This window comes from Notothenia rossii (genome assembly GCF_949606895.1).
Source record: "Notothenia rossii genome assembly, chromosome: 3".
Classification (NCBI taxonomy): domain Eukaryota; kingdom Metazoa; phylum Chordata; class Actinopteri; order Perciformes; family Nototheniidae; genus Notothenia; species Notothenia rossii.
In genome coordinates, this window is record NC_136901.1 from 5,865,714 (window position 1) to 5,879,409 (window position 13,696).

The window sequence follows — 13,696 nt, forward strand, 5'->3', positions numbered from 1 at the left end:
TGAAAGCAACATCACTTCATTTCCGCTTGTACTCCTCCTGCTTCTGTGTGACTTGGCGCAGCTTTGATGGAGAACCGCACCAACACAGGAAGCCGGTCGGCTCCACACAGACAGAAAAGGGCTGGGCCTCGATATATTAAAGCATGGATACCGAGATATATCCTGACACCTCACCTTAGCACGTTTATACCTGCATGCTAGGACACAAACAATTGATATTAGCGACAGTGCTTGTGAGAAACATGGAGGCAGACAGAGGCGGACCCCCCACCGCACTTAAGGACATGCGCGTTTCCACTGTCAATATTGGTAATCATGGGTGTGGCAAGTGAGCAATCTCAGGAGTGATGCTGAGTATTATAGTGCAGTGGTTGCTCAAGCAGCAATGAGAACCAATAACATTATATTTCATCATTACTCAAGCCAAATGTATGATGAATTTTTCCATGAAAGGTTCAGGGGTGTCAAACTCAAGGCCCGGGGGCCAAATCCGGCCCGCGACTTAGTTTCATGTGGCCCCACAAGAGTTTGCAAAGAATATAATATGTTTATTATACAGTTACATGCCGCTTTACAGAAGCACATTGCCCATAAACTACAGGTCCCACAATGCATCTCAAATTAGACGTTTTTTCTCGGAATCTGACTTTTTTTTCCAAATGTTGAAAAAAAAAATACCTTTTCCATAATAGTATGAGCAATTACTATTATTGTATCCCATCATGTTTCCTAATTGACAGTTTGTTAGTGGGGTGTTGCATGTTTAATGATTTCTGATAATAACCTCATTAATTATAGGAACTTTGAGCCCAAAAAGGCACTCTGCCTGCTTCAGCTCGCCATCATGGGGGGTTAATGTGTAGGATGTTGAATTCCTAAAGGCCACCCAAAGGGGCTACCTCTTAAAAACAGCAGTAACCTCATTGATAGGTTAAATTCTGCTGAAAGGGTTGTGTAACTTCAGAGAGGAATAATGTTCAGCTGCAGAAATCCACTTATTTATCATTATATACACAATGACATTTTCAAACAGACAGCGCTAAGCTTTTGGTTAAACAAACACATTCAACTAAACAATCAAACGGCAGGGCTGGGAAAACCAGTCTGACAGGACGAGAGGTAACCTGCCACGGGGGCAACACACACACACATACATACATACATAGATACTCACATACATACATACATACATACATACATACACACACACAGGGGCGCCGCAAGGGATTTTGGGCCCCATGAAAAGATAATCACATTGGTTACTTAAACATTTTTTCTTAATGTTCTAAAATAGTTTGGGCCCCTGTCAGTCACGGGCCCTTAGAATCGTCCTAACTTTTCACCCCCTTACGGCGCCCCTGCATACACACATACAATCACAAAGCCTTAACGTATGGCACTCACTTAAGACACTTAACGCTTAAGAGGAGTAAATCCACTTAAATCCATCTGTGGTAAGGTAAGCTTGTGCAGATGACACTGATAATGATCATTCTGTTCCGCCCCCACTGCCTGGAAGAGTTTGTTGCTGACACATGGCTCTGAAGTCATTGTGTTGTCTATCAACAGCGTGCGTGTGTTGACATTTGGTTCAAGGGCTCAACAGAGTTGGTTGCTTTCTAACTAATAACTAAAAATGATAATAGTTTACTGCCATCTTGTGGATGTTTTATACTACTGAAGCAACATACAGTACAGGTATAAGGGAGCACACACACAAATCATGTATTTTCTCAACAAAAAAAAGAAGGAACTGATTTTTTTTAAATACAACCTTTATTACTTACTAGTGCTGTCCTTGTATTATGACCGCCTGTCCAAAAAGTCACCAGGTGGATGCAGGGAGACAGCACTGTCTTACAATTTAGAAACTGTTGGTGTCAGGTTAATAATATTATAAATAGCAACATGTAATACAAATGTTGAGTTGCAAGTCATGTTAAGAACATTTACACGGTACAATTCTGATAGAAAACGGATCCTTTTAAATCCAGTGCAGTAAACAGCTGAGTAAATGGAGTCAGAAGCATGGAGTAACTTTTGTCAGTTTCAGTCAAGGCAGAACGATGGCTACAGTGTGGATAAGGGCGGGACCAAGGTCTTCCTAGGACTGATCAACTGAATCACAAGGCAATAATAGGCCTTGCATAAAGCAAAAAACAATGGTTACAAAAATACTTAATGGCAATTCGTAACTCCTAAAAACATAAATGAAAGATGTCCAATAACTTCCTATTATATTTTTGCAGTTTACCCTCTTTTTCCAAACATGCTAGCGTCCCTGAAATAGGCCGTCTCCTATGTCCAGCAAGAAGTACAGAAAAGACACAGCATGTCAAACGCACACCATTGTAACTGGTGATCCAAACAGTGCAGTATATAGTAGCTACATTACAGGGTAACGGGCCTGTATCCCCAGCATTACAGAGTACCTCTCTTTGACATATGAGGACAAATCATTCATGAGTATTAAATATAAGATAACATGTGTTCTGTACCTGTGAATGTTCTTTGTATCTACTTCTTACCTCCTGCACAAAACGATAAATCCTGCTGCTTCTTTTGCCGGTCTTTGCAAATACAGCCAAAACCTGTCAATCATTCCTAAAATAAAAACATTACAGTGTGCCATCTACCAGCCTTTGAGGTCTGCCAGTGGCACATAGTCCGCTACAATACACCTCTGTCTCAGTAAACCAAAGATGTTGGGAGGATATATGCAAACATGTCTTTTAGTCAGTGTTAATCATTTCAGTTCAGTAGAAAGTCTGGGCCCGGGTAACCAAACAGGCTGAAGTCTCCCATGTAACGTGCGTACAGACGCCTGATGTCGCGTTGACTGATGCCTGAGAAGTAGCGCTCCACCTTGGTCCTGTTGTAGCGTGTGATGCCTGGAGGGATGGCGGGGTAGGACACCAGCTGGTCGATGCCCGCTGCTTTGAGGATGTGAGGGGCGTCTTGCTCCAGTGTCTCATGGTGGCCCACCACGTTGTAGTGTATTTCGCACGGCGCGCACAACTCTGCGTAAGTCACCCAGTGAATAATGTGCTCACCAAACTGACGGTCCATGCGGTGGCGGCCGTCTGCGTCGCCCAGGTAACGGACAAAGTCCTCAAAGTGCAGGCCGGAGGCGGAGAGCTCATTGTCACGGTGGCTCTTGCGGTACTTCCGGATGATGGCCGGGGCGATGTCATGCTTGTACCAAGGCTCGAAGCGTGGGTTCTTCACAAACTTGTCTTTGAACGCAGAGATCAGCCGCTCAAAGGGGTCTCTCACGATGAAAAACTTGAAGTAAGTACTTAATCTGTTGAGGCAAATACAGGTTTATATATTTAAATGATGATATTATTATTTATTTGTCCCAGAAGGCAATTCTGCAATACTGTTGACTATCATAAACACTTATAGCATTTTTATCTTCCAGCCAAAAGGCTACTGATGGTCAATATTTGACTAGTAAGCAATATTTTTTTGGGCAAGTTTGTAAAGCATTCCTAAAGCATCATATATAAGAATGAACTCAGCAAGTAAGCGTTGGCTCACCCTGGTGGCTGCTACATTATTAACATTAAGTCTTAACAAACCTGTGAGTAATTTCCTGTGGCTTGAGTGATGATAGGCGTGGCAGGCCGTTCTTCTCATGGTCATGGACAAGGTTTTCTGGGATCTCCTCCACGGTGGGGAATGCTCCTGTCAATATTCACAACATAAGTCATCATGTGAAAGACTTCTAGACATTGTTATTACATTCTACTAACCCGTACTTACCATTGAGCACAATGAGGACCTTCTTCCACTGTGTGTTGCCCACTTTAGGCGTCTGGCAGAACAGGATCTTGCGCTTGTCGCAGACAAAGATGCGGTCCAGGACGAATTTGCTGATGGAGACGTGAGTCAGATTCCTGAGACTGCTGTTCTTACACACAGAGGAGAGGATATCGCTCCGCCTCTCAACCTCCGACTGCCAACCTGTCACTGGAGGCACCGCTGACGACTGAGACACAACAGTAATGTCACGGATTACCTTTTAATATGTTAGTGTTGCAGAGAAGTGAATGGCGTTGTTTTAATGGGGTCAGTGACGGAGTACAGTTAATAGTCACCTGATCAGATGGCTTTGGAGCTGTTTTCTGTAGACTGGAAACAGGAACTGGTCTTATCATCTTGGTGCCTGGCACGGTCCAGCTCTGACCACCAACCCTCTCTCCATAGTCTGACAACACACAATAGAGTGGGCTGATCACATTTAGCCCTTTAGCTAACACTACTAAGTCAGCGTTAGACCCAGCAGCTTACCATCCACAGCTTTGAAGGTGATGAACTTGCTGACAAACATGAGGATGAGCAGCACCCAGCCGCAGGCCCCGAGGAGCAGCCAGTGGTGCCGCATCACTCCCCCCATCAGCTGCCGGCCATGGAAACACAGCTCTGGGCTCCCTGCACACAGGGGACATCTTAGTCCAAGAATGTTTAATTTAATCTGAATGATTGCATGCTTAAGTATAAGAAAGATCCAGTTCAGGACATTCACATTGCACAATCATTATATGTTCTGGCAGTCCTGCACAACCCTCAAAATTGTTCACATTGTACACAAATCTTCCTCTTATATCTGCATGGCTTACCACTTGTCATATCAATACTGCACATATTTTTACTAAATTTGTAAAATGTATGTAAAAATAGCTATATTTTAATGCTATAATAGTTTCCTTTTCTTGCAATGTATCTTCTTTAACTGTGTTTATATAAGCACACCAAGGAAAATTCCTCGTATGTGTATACCTACTTGTTTCTGTTTTGTGTTCTTCTTTCTAACAGATGAAATGTTCCTTGCTTAACCTCTCAAACAGATTTCAACAAAGCATTACAAAAACAAGCATTATTTAAAAAATACTAATTGCACAATGTAATTTTAACTCATTTGTTTTTAGAATAAAATGCAAATCTCAATGGATGACAGACAGCTAGCTGAAGACTGTACTACACATGCTAGCTGTTAGCTGTGATACATGTTCGCAAGACTGTTTAATACTAACATTTTGATGTAAACGAACCATATAAGCTAGACTAACAGTGACAATTCATAAGAAGTCATTGTTATTAGCTATTCAAATTTTATAGTATTTTATGGTTAGCTTAGTATACATACATTATCTAGCTGGTCAGTTAGTTAGCCAACCAGTTAGCCACACCTGTCCCTCCCAGACAACTTGATTTACCCCGCTATTTCCCACTGAGGTTAGTTAAATGTTAAAATTACACATAAAGCAGCAGGGCAGCTTTGTGTCTTACCTTCTTATTGAGTTACAACAACTTCACGGCTGCACAAACTCGAGAAGGGTCTAGCTGCGGCCGCGGACAGTACACAACACTACACGACACTACACGACACGCCCACCTGATACGACACTACGGTGGCTGAGAGGCACTACCGTTAAAAGCGAATTGACGAGATTTACATCATACAGCCCATGCAGTATAATATTTTACAAATGATGAATTACAGCAAACATGTGCAATATATCCATTATCACAGCTCCCTGGGCTGGCAGTAAGGCGATATGGTTCGTTGTTATTGTGCATCCATGGGTAAAGAGAAACTGTACTGAACACGTAACATGAACGTGCCGCGGAACAGGTGTTGCCGTTTAACTGGTTACACCGGGGAACTCGTGACGTTCGATGCCGATATTCGGACGAGTACAGCGAGGACTACAAAATGACAATGAGGTGACTGGGGATGTCTGTTCAAAACATTGCAAACGTGAATAAATCATTTCAAATATGTATTTGTCTCCGACTTTCATTTGTACATCGTTGTTAATGTGATGTTTAGTAGCTTTGATAGCTGTCCATACCTCCAGACAGCCTAAAAGTAAGACACAAGTTGTTTACTCACAGCCCGAATGCAGCATCGAGATCCGTGGCCAGCTGTGATCCTCTCTGGTTAACTTGTGACAGGACTTCTGTAGCTATTCTCCAGCGAGCAACGTTTTTATTAAATACCTCCATCCCTCTCATCACAACAACACTCTACACTGTGCAGAAAAAAAAAACATAAATGAAAATAACCTTGCTGGATAGCTTAGAATGAAACAAACAAACTATCTTCCATGGCTGATACTGATGTCACAGACAAGTCCAGCGGGGCACAAGTTGAATCCATATAATGAAATTGTTATTTTATATGTATGTATACATATATACAGGGTTGGGATGGTTACTTTGTAAATGTAATCAGTTACTGATTACTGAATACATTGCATATAAAAACATACATATAAAATAACAATTTCATTATATGGATTCAACTTGTGCCCCGCTGGACTTGTCTGTGACATCAGTATCAGCCATGGAAGATAGTTTGTTTGTTTCATTCTAAGCTATCCAGCAAGGTTATTTTCATTTATGTTGTTTTTTTCTGCACAGTGTAGAGTGTTGTTGTGATGAGAGGGATGGAGGTATTTAATAAAAACCTTGCTCGCTGGAGAATAGCTACAGAAGTCCTGTCACAAGTTAATCGGAGAGGATCACAGTTGGCCACGGATCTCGATGCTGCATTCGGGCTGTGAGTAAACAACTTGTGTCTTACTTTTAGGCTGTCTGGAGGTATGGACAGCTATCAAAGCTACTAAACATCACATTAACAACGATGTACAAATGAAAGTTGGAGACAAATACATATTTGAAATGATTTATGCACGTTTGCAATGTTTTGAACGGACATCCCCAGTCACCTCATTGTCATTTTGTAGTCCTCGCTGTACCCTTCCGGATATCGGCCTCGCAACCACAACCTCACACACTGGTACTGAATGTGCATCAAAGTGTTCCTATGGAGCAAAATATACCAAAAGATAAATGTAAACAACAGAAGAAGCGATCGAAATGTGTAATTCCTGGTTATTAGACACGCCCCATTCCTACCGGTGTAACCAGTTAAACGGCAACACCGGTGTTCCGGATTAACTGGTTCCCCGATCAACTGGGGCACAGATGTGGAGGCGTGGCCTACCGACAGAAATACACACTTCGATCGCTTCGATCTGCTCGAAAAAAAATGTTTTGGCCTATGGAGAGAAGGAAGTCAAGCAAATACTAAGTTTGCATGTTGCACGTTGAACATACAGTTTAGAAATAAGTATTCTGTTCTCTTTATATCTTGAATAGATGAGTATAGATTACAACTATCTGATACCTAATGAAACACTGTAATGATAGTGATTTAGATGCCGATATTTCTTTATAGATTATTGACAGGCTGTTTGACACAATGAATGGACGCAATCCTCGTGCCAAAGGATTCAAATCTCCCTTGGGTGCTTTGAATTGGATAGAGAGGAAAGCATTTTTGTCAAGAGCCAGGGAGTACTTGCTCACTTTGGTGACAAAAGATGGAACACCACTTCACCGATCTAAGAGGTCTATTAAAATAGTGCTTGTTATTCATGCATGAAAAGTTCCCGACATGAGTTCAACGATACTCTGTTCCGTTATGCATCGAGTTCATCGAGCTCTGTTCTCTACATCAGGTTCATATGATGCTACTGTTACAATGTTTTTTCCTTTAGTTTTGTCTGCTAACATGATGCTCTTTTATTTCAATGTTTTTCTGTGTTCAGTTTTGTTTGTTGGAATGATCTTGTATTCATTGTTTTTGAGGTCCCAGATGCTTCTAAATAGTATGTATTACACAACATCAAGTTTTGCAGGTTTCAGAAGGAGGGTATATGTATGTTGAAATTATGTTCTCTTGTTTCAATGTTTTTCAATCTGCAGTTTTGTTTCTATTTGAATTATCTTGTATTCAGTGTTTTTGAGGTCCCAGATGCTTCTAATGGTACGTATTACACAACATCAGGCACATGTAGGTGTCAAAATGGTTTGTATTGCATGTGTTCTTGTTCTCAAGTTATCCCAGTTCTGCATTTACATTGTTCCTAGTTAGCTAAGTGTCCTACAAGTATACTGTATATGTTTTGCCATGATCAGAGTAATAAAATGTTTTTCTTTTGCAGGTACTTGTCAGTCATCGGATTTGTCATTAACATCGACACGTTGATGCTGATGATTCCTGAACTGCTCCAAGTTCAGCGGTATGTCCTCACCTACAGGTTCAGCCAGGATCACTCCTATTTAATTCCATCAGAGCGTCAGGTAGGGTTGATGTTCTTTTAATTGCAATCAATTCTGAAAATGACTTATGAGTAATAAATGTATTGTGTGCCTGTTTTCCATACAAGTTGGCTGGAATAACAATCCATCTGCACGCCAGTTCCAGGCCATCTTCCGCCGTCTGATGGTTCGGTGTGGTGTTTCACCTAGTGAGGCAATGTGGCAGCCCAAGATCACACTGTGTCCCTGTCTGCGGTAGAGATGTCCTCTGCTGAAACTGCTGAAGAGCACCCATCTCCATTCGCCAACATTTCGGCTGTTGTGAGTGACCACAGCTATCTTCCCACTCGGTTTGGTGGTCTGGTGGAAAATGCGCTGGTCTACATCGCAGGATTTGTAGTCTGGCAGATTAAGCGAAAGCTGTCCTGTGATGTGTGCCGTGGAAGCTTGGTCAGAGATGCTGTACCTTCATCATTTGATGAGAGCTACCACCACCTTCTAGCCCTGAAAAACAACGGTGGCCTAGTGATTCCATCACAAGGCACAGTGAAGGTGCTGAGAGCTGCAGAGAGGGTGATTCGCCAAGCTTCAACAAGGCAAGCTCCAAAGGTGTCGACAGTCACCTACATCGTCCGGGAGGAGATTGGAACGGAGGATGTTTTTCAGCTTGGGGAACACATTGAGGAGACGCAGTTTGGCATCGACAACCATTATTCCAACTTGTTGTCATTGGTTGTGTCTGTGTTTCTGAAAATAAGACTACACCACATTGCCAAACTCACCTCTCTTGACCTGCAGAAAGGGAGCACGAGAAAGAAGCTCTGCAAAACAGTCCTCTTTCAGGGCTTTTAGCTCATTTAAACTTTCATGAGCAACTTTGTGTAAATATGGTTTGGGGCGGGGTGGTGTCATGTTCTTGTGTTTAACTTGAACATTTACATTTTTTATATAGATATAGATGTAGATTTTCATTTTTTCTGACATAGATATAGATATTCATTTTTACTGATATATAACTTCTGTCTATGTATAATTTATTATTGTTTCTTCATTTTTCAACTTATTAAAATAGCTGAGTAGTAGGCCTACACAATCTGCTTCTGTTTCTCCATCATATAGACCATTAGTGTTTTTTTATGTGTGTGTATATATTAGCCTATATTATATATCGTGTGTCTTTTGCAAAATACCTATCATACATAACATATAGGCTATCAAATACCAGAATATTCTATTGCTGTTAAGCCTATGAATATTAAAATACGCCGAATCATGTGTCCGGTATCATGCCTACATATATGACGTTTGCAGAGAAAAAAAAACCATGGAAATCAGTTTTGTATTCAGCGAATTATGATTGATTAAATGCGCTGACACTTCATTGCGCCTGCCAGACAGATAATACTGAGTGGAGCGGGTGACCGGTCCAAGATGGCGGCCCCACGGCAAAATAAAATACACTAGATACAGCAATGCATATTATGCAACACCCCCTTCAGCAGTTTATTACATTTCATACGTTTTTATGTGCAATTGGTTACGAAATTACTTTGAATACTTAGTTGTGTAATTGGTTATGGAATTACTTTGAATAAGGAAGATGGCATCTAAAGTCAACCAATAAAACTTCATGAAGAGTGGATCAGGATACTGAATAGATGATTTAATACCTCATACTTACTAATGCATGGTTTGACTAAGAAAAAAGTATTACGAGCAGAGCAGTTTAACACAATCAACATGTGTAAAAAAAAAAAAAACATTATGCCGTCAACAATACCATACTATCAATTCTTAAGTTATCCCTGTTAAAACTTAACCTCATTTTAATTACTCCTATATTCTAGAAAGGGACGAGGCCTGAATTATATATCTTCACAATGAAAAGCAAGAAGCAATGTTCTGCTCGAATGAAATAAGTTATCCTTTTCATAAATAAGCAATTAGTAAGGGTTAAAGACAGCATCTCTATACACAATTTGTATACAGCTTAATCCAATAATTCCCCAAATATAATTCAATTTAGTGCAAAAATAGAAATGAAAGACACAACACAAGAGCGGTTCTTTGATTTTATTTATTCGACTCGCAGAGTTTAGTTTTCATCAACATTGACTGTCTGCAGACCTGTTCGGGGAAAAAGAGGGAAAGATTAATAAAATGTCTTTGTTGCTTAAGTGTAGGAACAACAGTCAGTTGGTGAAATATTTACCTTTTGTTGTTGTGACGGGAACATATGTAACCAGGGTGTAGAGTTTGTTGGGAGAATCTTCATCCTCATTACGCTTCCTGGAAAGTCGTACGCGCATCCTGTACGGCACGTTCCTGCACAACAAACCACATTAGGATGGTTACTATCTTTGATAAAAACAGTACAAGTACATTGCCAGCAGATGTGTAGGTCTCCAATTTAGACAGCATTAGTGCAATGTAAGTGCAACTGTCTCACAAGCGTAAACAAGATGTGAAACAAAGTCCACATCAATTTTAGACTGGTATATTGAGCACTGCTTTAAATGGAACTTTCTTGTGGCACGCCCAAAATGTTTGGTTTTATCAGTTCCTTCTTAGTCATGTGCCGACAGTAGACACTTCATGTGAGCTGACAGACAGACTCATGTTGGAAAAATATGTCTCACTAAATTCAAGCTGGCAGCAGTAACTACTTTTATCTTTTTGAAGTTTGAGTGATGACCGTAAGAAAAGAAAAAAGAAGCATCCATTTGCTATGCTTAGACATGTCTCAAAATTGCTTCACAAACCATGCCATCTCTCTACAGCACACAGTAGCACAAGCAGAACATTGAGAGTATACTTGTGGCCATTACTTTGGTATGATTAAAAAACGAACATGTCTTGTCATGTCACCGAATTTAACGAGTATAACACCATTCAGAGAAAGCCGTGTATTTAACTGAAACATGGACAAGCAGTGCATTTAGCTCAAACATGAGTATAACAGCGTGTAATCTCACCTGACACCCTTGCTCCACACTGCCTTGTTGAGGCGAGTGTCAATGCGGACATCGGGAGTTCCCATCTCCTTCATGGCGAACTTGCGGATCTCCTTGATGGCGCGGGGAGCCCTCCTCTTGAAGCCCCTGCAAGGAGAAGACATCATTTAATCAAAAAGAACTCAAACTATTGATTGGTATTGGATTTATGGTTTTACTATATACACTGCATACATGTACATTGGACAACTTGTATGCATCTCTCAGTACTTTTAGACATAACAGACATTAGCACAGCAATGCATCCAAGCTGTTGCACAAGCAGACCATATGGCTTAATGAAACAAGATAAAGAAATGTACAGTACTCACACTCCATGGATACGCTTGTGGACATTGATGGTGTACTCTCTGGTCACCACCTCATTGATGGCTGAACGCCCCTTCTTTTTCTCTCCTTTCTTAGTTGGGGCCATCTAGAAAACAATATACATAGTTAGATTCAAACACTCAAAGGCTTTCAGAATGAGTTACTTTACCGTCCAACATAAGGGACATTGACATTGTTAAAGCAGTATAGATAGACGAAAAATAGAAAACACACTACTAGATAAAAAGGCATGCACATAGTATTTAAAATAAATTCATTAGATTCAGACTTTACTGTCAGATGCACAGTAGCTACAGATGTCACAACTTCATTACTGCTTATGCATATGGTTGCTATACAAAAACAGAGGTTACATCCACAAACATTTAAATAATCAGCCCAATTAGTTTTCCTTTTGTCAAGCGTTTTGCAGAGTTAAACGTGGCACCTGAAGTTAAAAGATAACTTAGCGTTAGCATAAGGTTAGCTTGCTCCAGTGTTGTTACCAACCGCAAGTCAATAATGGTAAGATACAAAGCACGTAAGTAAATATAGAATCATAAACTATTACCAGGGATTTAAATCATACGAAAATATGACATTAACACGTTTTCTGACTGAAAGAAAATGGACACTTTGATTCGGGAAAATGAAGCCACTCTGGCGGAATCAATGCCGTACCGATGGACGTTAATAAAAGCTATTTAAATGCGTTATACTACATCCAAAACCACATGAAACGGACAGCCAAACATTAATATACATATTGAGAAGACATTCACGGCCGATCATGTCTTTAATATAGCAGGATGGTCATAGATTGTAGAATTATAATCTGCGTTAAAATTACTCACCGCAGCTCGTAGATGAGGCGGAAGTCGGAAGGACGGACTTGAAGAAGAGGATTGTGGGTAAAGGAAACCGGTCCGTTTTATATGATGTTCGTCAACGACATGCACGAACTAAGGTTCCGACGATAAACGTTGTCAGGAAATGGGTATATTATACATTCTAAAAATTATTAGACCTCTGAGAATCTTTTCAGGGAATTCATTAAAGGAAATGTACATGTTTGCATTACCAGGCTATTCAAATAACTATGGGAAGTATTAATGTTCGATCTCTCTCTTCTATTTTGTATGTGATTATGTGTTAGAATATCAGCTGGCCTATGTGTGGAAATGGGCTGTGTGAAATGGGCCAGTGCAATTGATGTATGACACACAAGAATAATCATTTATTTCCCAAGGCTTGGATCCTCTTTAAGATTGAGAACAATAAGCTGCATTTCAAACTTTGGCAATATAATAGGTATTTGTATTGACTATTTTCTATTCTATCTTCTTTTAGTCAGCGTATGAGGTCTTCTATACCTGCCATATTCTTTTCTTCATCAATTGCTAGTATCAAACTTAAAAAATGCATGGAAATTATAATTTTAATACGACTTACACTTACTGCCAAAGTTTAGGAACACATAATAATCATGTGGTTCTAATTATATGTCAAAGCACTTTCCTCAAGATGCATCATTTCGCCTCTAGTGGCTGTCATCATAGCTCATTTGACCAAATGTATATATTGTTAGTACACTTCCTGGGTGTTCCTGGTGTCATTACAACCATGTCACAATGTGTCCTACCTCTGACTGCCACAGGAGTGCAGCAAAGTAAAGAGAAACACTCATATCCCTCAGCATCATTGTATAAAATCCTATTAACTGACACATGTATGTGGTAAACAATTGGATGGGTTTTTTATATCTTGATATCTAAAATGATAAATGCATTAGATGTGCATGGACAGTGACAGTGGGAAAAGAAGATAATTTATTTGAACATACTTCTTGCAAGAAGCCTTTCTTTGTATCATGCTTGGAGGTTAAAATATGCTGGGAAAAATAAATATCTTCCAAAAGAATAAACATTAAAGAATAGATATTTATTTTCTGTTTGCATCTACTAAGCAAGGATGATTTTCCATTTGAGCTTCTAGATGCTATTATAATTTATCTTATTTAACCCTCTTGTTGTCTTCGGGTCAAATCTGACTGATTTACTACTAAATCAATCATAACTTTTTTTGTTTTACATTCGATTGCATTAAGGCTTTATGATATCGTTCACAGTAGACATTTGAACATATACAATTGCTGATCACCACTTTCATTGAATTTTGGGGTTCCCAAAGTGTGGGAAGGTGAGCCTCCCCTCACAGAACATAATCACAGCCGCGCCCCCCCTCCCAATTATTAT

At 40.1% G+C, this 13,696-nt stretch overlaps 2 protein-coding genes and 1 long non-coding RNA gene across 4 annotated transcripts; 1 reads left to right on the top strand and 2 right to left on the bottom strand.

Annotated features, from left to right (window-relative positions):
- Nucleotides 1-1,757: 1,757 nt before the first annotated feature.
- chst10 (carbohydrate sulfotransferase 10) lies at nucleotides 1,758-5,715 on the bottom strand. Of its 2 annotated transcripts, none has more exons than XM_079668344.1 (6): nucleotides 5,296-5,715; nucleotides 4,297-4,437; nucleotides 4,104-4,213; nucleotides 3,769-4,024; nucleotides 3,585-3,690; nucleotides 1,758-3,304 (listed from the first exon to the last, which is right to left on the bottom strand). In XM_079668344.1, exons 2-6 carry the CDS (start codon nucleotides 4,400-4,402, stop codon nucleotides 2,752-2,754), a joined length of 1,131 nt encoding a protein of 376 aa, XP_079524470.1. In that variant the 5' UTR covers nucleotides 4,403-4,437; nucleotides 5,296-5,715; the 3' UTR covers nucleotides 1,758-2,751. The 2 variants fall into 2 exon arrangements, with proteins under 2 accessions (XP_079524470.1, XP_079524471.1); XM_079668345.1 differs by having other exon boundaries at nucleotides 3,769-3,994; nucleotides 5,296-5,698.
- A 1,380-nt stretch (nucleotides 5,716-7,095) lies between these two features.
- LOC307031332 lies at nucleotides 7,096-9,215 on the top strand. Its single transcript, XR_013805926.1, has 3 exons — nucleotides 7,096-7,665; nucleotides 7,825-8,160; nucleotides 8,247-9,215. It is a non-coding gene; the product is annotated as an uncharacterized lncRNA (long non-coding RNA).
- Nucleotides 9,216-10,180: 965 nt separating this feature from the next.
- Nucleotides 10,181-12,351, bottom strand: rpl31 (ribosomal protein L31). Its single transcript, XM_079668347.1, has 5 exons — nucleotides 12,296-12,351; nucleotides 11,444-11,547; nucleotides 11,094-11,219; nucleotides 10,331-10,443; nucleotides 10,181-10,245 (listed from the first exon to the last, which is right to left on the bottom strand). The coding sequence occupies exons 2-5, from the start codon at nucleotides 11,545-11,547 to the stop codon at nucleotides 10,214-10,216; spliced, it is 375 nt and encodes a 124-aa protein (XP_079524473.1). The 5' UTR covers nucleotides 12,296-12,351; the 3' UTR covers nucleotides 10,181-10,213.
- Between the last annotated feature and the right edge of the window lie 1,345 nt (nucleotides 12,352-13,696).

Excerpts from the sequence above, each read along its gene's own strand:
- chst10 (XM_079668344.1), bottom strand. The coding sequence starts at position 4,402 with ATGGGGGGAGTGATGCGGCACCACTGGCTGCTCCTCGGGGCCTGCGGC. Across the intron at positions 4,025-4,103 it reads CTCCAAAGCCATCTGATCAG|GTAATCCGTGACATTACTGT; the intron begins GTGACTATTAAC and ends ACATATTAAAAG. Across the intron at positions 3,305-3,584 it reads CCACAGGAAATTACTCACAG|ATTAAGTACTTACTTCAAGT; the intron begins GTTTGTTAAGAC and ends TTGCCTCAACAG.
- rpl31 (XM_079668347.1), bottom strand. The coding sequence starts at position 11,547 with ATGGCCCCAACTAAGAAAGGAGAGAAAAAGAAGGGGCGTTCAGCCATC. Across the intron at positions 11,220-11,443 it reads CACAAGCGTATCCATGGAGT|GGGCTTCAAGAGGAGGGCTC; the intron begins GTGAGTACTGTA and ends TTCTCCTTGCAG. Across the intron at positions 10,444-11,093 it reads GTGTGGAGCAAGGGTGTCAG|GAACGTGCCGTACAGGATGC; the intron begins GTGAGATTACAC and ends TTTGTTGTGCAG.